The sequence below is a fragment of the Physeter macrocephalus genome, unplaced genomic scaffold (genome assembly GCF_002837175.3).
Source record: "Physeter macrocephalus isolate SW-GA unplaced genomic scaffold, ASM283717v5 random_298, whole genome shotgun sequence".
Classification (NCBI taxonomy): Eukaryota; Metazoa; Chordata; class Mammalia; order Artiodactyla; family Physeteridae; genus Physeter; species Physeter macrocephalus.
In genome coordinates, this window is record NW_021145597.1 from 1 (window position 1) to 6,033 (window position 6,033).

The 6,033-nt window shown below is 59.3% G+C and overlaps 1 protein-coding gene across 1 annotated transcript; it reads right to left on the bottom strand.

Annotated features, from left to right (window-relative positions):
• Positions 1 to 333: 333 nt before the first annotated feature.
• Positions 334 to 5,418, bottom strand: KIF12 (kinesin family member 12; the record flags this gene model as incomplete). Its single annotated transcript, XM_028485097.2, has 15 exons — positions 5,393 to 5,418; positions 5,257 to 5,322; positions 5,080 to 5,158; positions 4,802 to 4,929; positions 4,622 to 4,697; positions 4,115 to 4,249; positions 3,805 to 3,940; positions 2,933 to 3,024; positions 2,604 to 2,751; positions 1,792 to 1,910; positions 1,607 to 1,711; positions 913 to 1,015; positions 740 to 830; positions 471 to 557; positions 334 to 359 (listed from the first exon to the last, which is right to left on the bottom strand). Coding segments are annotated over exons 1-15 (1,417 nt in total), but the record flags the coding sequence as incomplete, so codon positions are not given.
• Between the last annotated feature and the right edge of the window lie 615 nt (positions 5,419 to 6,033).

Genomic DNA, 6,033 nt, shown 5'->3' on the forward strand with positions numbered 1-6,033 from the left:
GCCACAACTACTGAGCCTGTGCTCTAAAGCCCGCGAGCCACAGCTACTGAGCCCATGTGCTACAACTACTGAAGCCCGTGTGCCTACAGCCCGTGCTCCGCAACAAGAGAAGCCACTGCAGTGAGAAGCCGGCGCACCACAACAAAGAGTAGCCCCCACTCGACACAACCAGGGAAAACCCGCACGCAGCAACAAAGACCCAATGCAGCCAAAAATAAATAAATAAATAAATAAATTTATATATATTAAAAAAACAACCCTGGAAGGCAAGTACTATGTCAGTCCCATTTTACAGAAGAGGAAACCCAGGCAGTGAGAGGCTAAATGACTCACCCAAGGCCACACAGCTGGTGGCAGAGCTGGAATCAGAACCCAAGGGGTCTGGTCCAGAGGTCAGACCTAGCCGTTTCACTGAGCCACCCCTTTCCCACCTGCCCTCCATCCAAAGCCTTGTCTCCGGCCGTGCTCACCTCTCCAGCTCGTGGACCTGCTGGGCCAGGACGCGCTGCTCATCTTGGGCCAGGTCGCGGCTGCTCTGCAGCTGCCTCTTTTCTTTCCTAGGAAGAGCAGGCCCCAGGACCATGACAGGTGGGGGTATCAGTCAGCCTCTCTATACTGCAGCACAGTATGAACCCCAGGAGGCAGGTGGGGACAGAAGGGGAGCCAGGGACCAGGGAAGGGAGGAAGCCCAGCAGTGAGGGGCGGGGCACAGAGTGCCCGGCTTGGGGCAGGGCCCTACCTGAGCCTCTCGTTCTCCAGCATGAACTCCTGCAGCATCCCGTAGAGGTTCCGCTGAGCCCAGGCCACCCGGGCCCCAGTGAGTCCAGAGGCTGCAGGGAAGAGGGAGGTGGCTGGAGCCCCAGGAGCCCCAGACCCTATCCTCATCTCGCCCCGCCCCCAGGGAGCTCATACCTTTGGGGTCCATTTGGCCCAGTTGGGACCGCAGGCGATGGTTCTCCTCCTGGAGCTGCAATAGCTCGGTCTCCAAATGCTTGGGTGGCTTCGCCACAGGGGACTGCAGAGAAACAGACCCAGAGTCGCTGCTTGTGGTTGTAAACGTTTCACACTGCACAAGGGCTCTGGGATTGCAGAGTGAGTGGAGCTTAAAACCCAGCCCATGCTCCACTTGTCAGCCTTGAATCCTGGCCCAAGGCTGCATCCATTTGGAGGGGGCACCTTGTCCTAACAGCATTAAAGTGCCATGTGGCCTCAGCTGCATGCCTGGAGGGCCTGCTCTAAGCTACACCCCACTCCCTGTCCAACCCCAACTCAGCTCTGTTCAAACCTTGGCTCAGATTCTGACCCCAAATAAGACCCCACATCAAGACTCCAACTTAACTCAGACTTATCATGATACCAGCTCAGATGCTGGCCAGACCCTGAATCATATTACTAATCAGACTCCCACCCCAGACCCGCCATAACCCTGACCGTGACCCGACCCCCATCCCTGCCCAACCTTAACCCCATCATCAAGATTCCGACCCTAATCCCAACTCTGACTCCGTCCCAGACTTCAACGTGACACCAACTCAGTCTCCAGCTATTGCCTGGTCCCCCACCCTCTGCCCTGCCCGTCCCTCTGCCTGTGTCTCTCTCCACTCACCTTGGGGGCCTGGGGCCGAGTGGTGATCCGCTGAGCTCGGCTTGCATATCGCAGGGTGCTGAGGGTCTCGGGAAGGCACTGGGCTGAGGGGGACACGCAGGCCACCTGGGGAGGTGCCCCTGAGTGTTCCTCTCTGGGAGCCCTCCCTCAGGACCCAGCCCTCCCTGCCAGTCCCCCTTAGGTACCATGAGGGTCACCCCACGCCCCCCCAGCGAGTCCGCCAGCAGCTTGGTGAGCTTGCTGTCCCGGAAGGGGATGTGGCTCTGCTTCCGCTGTGGGTCCAGCAGCAGGGAGATGCAGTGACCTGGGTGGGGAAGGCAAGGTTACCCTTCATGTCCAAGGCCACCCAGCTGGTACTCTGCAGAGCCAGGATCTCCACCCAGGCTTGTAGGCCTCTAAGATATCTCTTTCCACGTGATCTCATTACTCATTCAGACTGGCCTGTGCCACCAGACTGGGCTCCATCCCTGATCCCCAGGGCCCACTGAAGGACCTGGCACTTGGCAGGGGCTCAGGAAGTGTCTGACAAATAAATCAAATGAAGAGGCGTTCCCTATGCATCTCCCCATGCATGCACAGAGGAAGGCCAAGGCCCCAGCTGTTAAGGACCTCAAGGCCCAATGACCTGGGGGGGTGGGGAGGTGGGAAGACAGGTTAGTGCCCTTCCCCTCACTGGGCCTCAGTCTTCCCAAATGCAACAAGGGACACGCTGAATGTCTGAGGGCTCACACTCTGCACTTGAGTGTTTCTACCTCCCCAGTTAGAATGTAACTGTATCCTCAGGATTTATAGATCTATAAACAAAGTTCTAAGAGGGAAAGCATGAGACAACAGCAAGCCGAGGCCGGAGGGAGGCCTGTGGCTTGGCTTCTGGATCACAGCTCTTTAACCCTCCTCCATGCCCTACAACTCCTCTGGTTTCCCCCACTGCGGACAGTTATGGGTGAGGCACAGAGGAGGGATTCAGGAAGTCAGTCCAGCTGGCCCCAGATCTCACCCAGGGCCAGCAGGCTGCGGTTGATGCTGTTGGCCTCAAGCATCAGCTCCCCACGGGATCCTGTGTTCGCCACCTTCTCACTGCCAGCCAGGTCTACAAAGCACAGCTTCCCCCCCGCAGGGGGTTCCCCAGGATCCACAGCAGGCATCTGCTGGGGTTGGGGGAGCAGGGCTTGATGGGGACGCGGGAGGGGCTGTCCCCATCAAAGCCACAAGGCCAAGCGTTTTCACCATTACCTCCTGTGTACGCCCAAGTTGTTTTATACATCCAGAGGCAGACCCTTGCTGGGTGGCCCTAGGCCAGCTCTTTCCCCAAGCTGAGGCACTCACAGTTTGGTGGCTGATGTATAGTGTGAGCAGGGCATGGCTTCGGCTGGAGGCCTGGTTCATGGTGTGAGCTGAGCTCCTTCTACGGCTAAGACCTAGAGGGGAGAAAACATATGGAGCTGGAAGTGGTAGGAAGAGCAAGTGGTCACCAACAAAGAAAAAGGAGCAAAGGCATCCTGGTAGAGGGCCCAACCAGTGCAAAGGCACAGAGGCAGGAGAGTGGAATGATGGGTGCTGGGTCGGGCTCTAGCACAGATAGGTGAAAGGGGGCTGGGGAGAACTGAGTGGAAGAATGCCAGTCTGATTCACATTTTATCAACATCTCTCCCACTGCTGTGCGGACGGAGAGAAACTCAGACAAAGAGATCCACTGGGAGGCATGGCACAATGCTCGGCCCGAGGCCAGAATCTCAGTGTCTCTGATGCCAGCCACAGTAGGTGCTCAATAAAAATCTGATGAATGGATGAATGAGAGTGGAACTGAAGGGCCTTTAGGCTAGGCTAGGAGGTATGGCCTTTACTCTCAGGGCACTGGAAAGGTCTGGAAGAGAAGAGGGATGTGGTTTGCTACATGGAGAAGCATGGACTGAAAGGAGGAGACCCTTCCACGGGGTAAAACTGAGGCCTGACTGAGGCAGAAGCCCAGGGCTGGCGAGGAGGGTGGGAAGAGTCTGGAAGGCAAAACCAGCAGGCCTGGGGGGTAGGGGTGAGGGACATTCTTGGGCTGTATCTGAATGGTTGGTTTGCCGGCTCTTTCCTCCCACAAGGGTCATCTCTGAACCCACAGCTCCAGGCTGGGGCCCTGAGGGCACTCAGTGAACAGGTGAAAAATGGGCATCTCTCGTACCCCAAAGCTCCCCTGAAATAGCACGCACCCATTTGCAGAAGTTCCATCAGGGCCCCCAGACTCCCAAACTCCACCACCCGCAGCTGCTCCACATAGAAGCCCCGGGTCTTGTTCCAGCGAACAGGGAGGGGCCGGGGAGCCCCTAGGCTCAGCAAGTCTCGAACCTGAGAGAGGAGGGTGGAGGGTGAGGGAGGGGCCTCTCTGAGTTCTTGCTTCATCCACCCCAAGACCCTATGGTCGACAGTCCCGCATCTATTCTGCCCCTTGACCCCGCCTCCTCGGAAAGAAATGCCTCCTTTTCCTTGTGGGCTATCTTTCTAGCCTTCTGAGTCCCGCACCTGCTCATTGTAGATCTCCAGATAGGAGGCATGGAGAGTGACAGGGGCACCGAGGTGCTGCACGCGGTCGAACAGCCAGGCGAAGGTCCTCTGCATGATGCCGGCCAGGCTGGGGGGTACGGGCACGCCCTCCCCCTGGGGGAAGAAACAGCTGAGCCTGGGGCTGGCTTACCACCACCGCCGCAGTTATAATTACTCTTTGCAGAGCACTGTGCCTAATTCCCATACAACATCACATTTAATTCTCAGTCAGTACTATCACTTCCATTTTACAGATGAAGAAACTGAGAGCTAGTAAGTAAAGGGGACACAATTTGAACCCAGGTGCTTTAGACTGGCCAAGTCCCTTCACCTCCCTGATCCTCAGTTTCCTTGTCTGCAAATAAATGGGGCTGTGCGTCATCGTCCACGTCCCTTCCCTCTGGGAGTCTGCGCTGCCTGCGGCTCCCCAGGGCTTCTCGCCCATCGACCCCTGACCCCCGGGGGCTCCGAATGCGATCGGCCCACCTGGGGAGGAGGTCCGGTCAGGGTGTAGGTCTTCCCGGAGCCGGTCTGGCCGAAGGTGAAGACGGTGCAGGAGAAGCTGCGGGCCGCAGGGGTGTGGCTGTACCCAAGGAGGGGCGGGGGCGGGGGCGGGGGCGGGGGCGGGGCCGTGGGGGGGGCGGGGCGTCACCGGGCCTCACTCACCCGCGCAGCGCCAGGTCGCCCAGGCGCCGCACGCCACAGGCCCGGAACACGTCCTCTTGCGTGCGCGCCCCGTCCAGCACTGCGCCGAAGCGGAACGCCACGTCGGGGCCCCCGCCCGGGGGGCTCACCTGGGAGAGGGGGCCGTGGAGAAGGGGGCGGGGCACTCTGGGGAGGGCGGGGCTCACCTGGGGGAGTGCGGGGCCTGGGGGAAATTGGCCTGGAGGGACCTGGCGTCTTCCCGGTAGGTGTTTTTTGGGGAGTGCGGGGGAGGTCCTCACCTGCAGAGTCCGGGTCCCTGAGCAGTGCAGCACGCTCTGCTCCCCTCGACGCAGCTCCGCCGCGCTCATGGGACGCACCCTGTGGTCCGAAGAGGCGGGGAGGGGGCGGATGGTCCATCCTGAAATCTCCATCAGTGCCTTCCTCGCTTGGACCCCTCCTAGCCAACCTATACCCACCTGAGCACCACCTGGATGGGCGTTTCTGGCCCCTCTGGCCCCTGCTCCAGGTTCCGCGCGGGGTCCCTGTGGCAGCAACGCGAGTTAACCATCCCTGCGCCAGCGGCTCCTTGAACCTCCCTAAATCTGTACTTACCCGTCGGGGGACCCGCGTTCCTCCATGTTCTGCTTTGCACAAGGGTTAGCTCCGCCCGAGTCTCGTTCTTTTCCCTCCCCAGTACCCTCCCCCTTCACCACACTGGGACTGGCTATACACACCTTACATCCTCCACCCTCATCCCCCCCTTCCCAGGCAGCCATCCATCCGGAAAGGCTGGGCGTGCCCAGGGCTAGCTAGTTAAAGATTTACCCACCGCCACCTCTGTGGTGGAGAGAGTCTGTAGCTAGGGGACTCTGGAGTCTGAGGATCACTTGCCCTTGGCCAGTCCCATCAGGAGGGACCACCCAGACCAGCCTCCTCTGTGCACAGATGGGGAAACTGCGGCCGGGATGGGAAGGACTCAGCCAAGGCTGCACAGCAAGTCTGGGCAGAGCATGGACCAGGCTCTTCCTACTTTCTCCACGTACTCCTCCAGTTTTGTAACCTTCCTCCCCACCTTACCCCTCCCCAGCAGTTCCAGCTTCCTCCAGCTCAGAGCCCCGGGAGGGGAAAGGGGTCTAGAGGGGTGGGAGGGGCCCAGGTCTCAGTTCCAGGAAGATGTGGCTGGATTGAATTCCTTGAGCTGAGCTGACAACAGGCTCTGAAGCATCTTAAAGCATGGTTAAACTTTGGGCCAC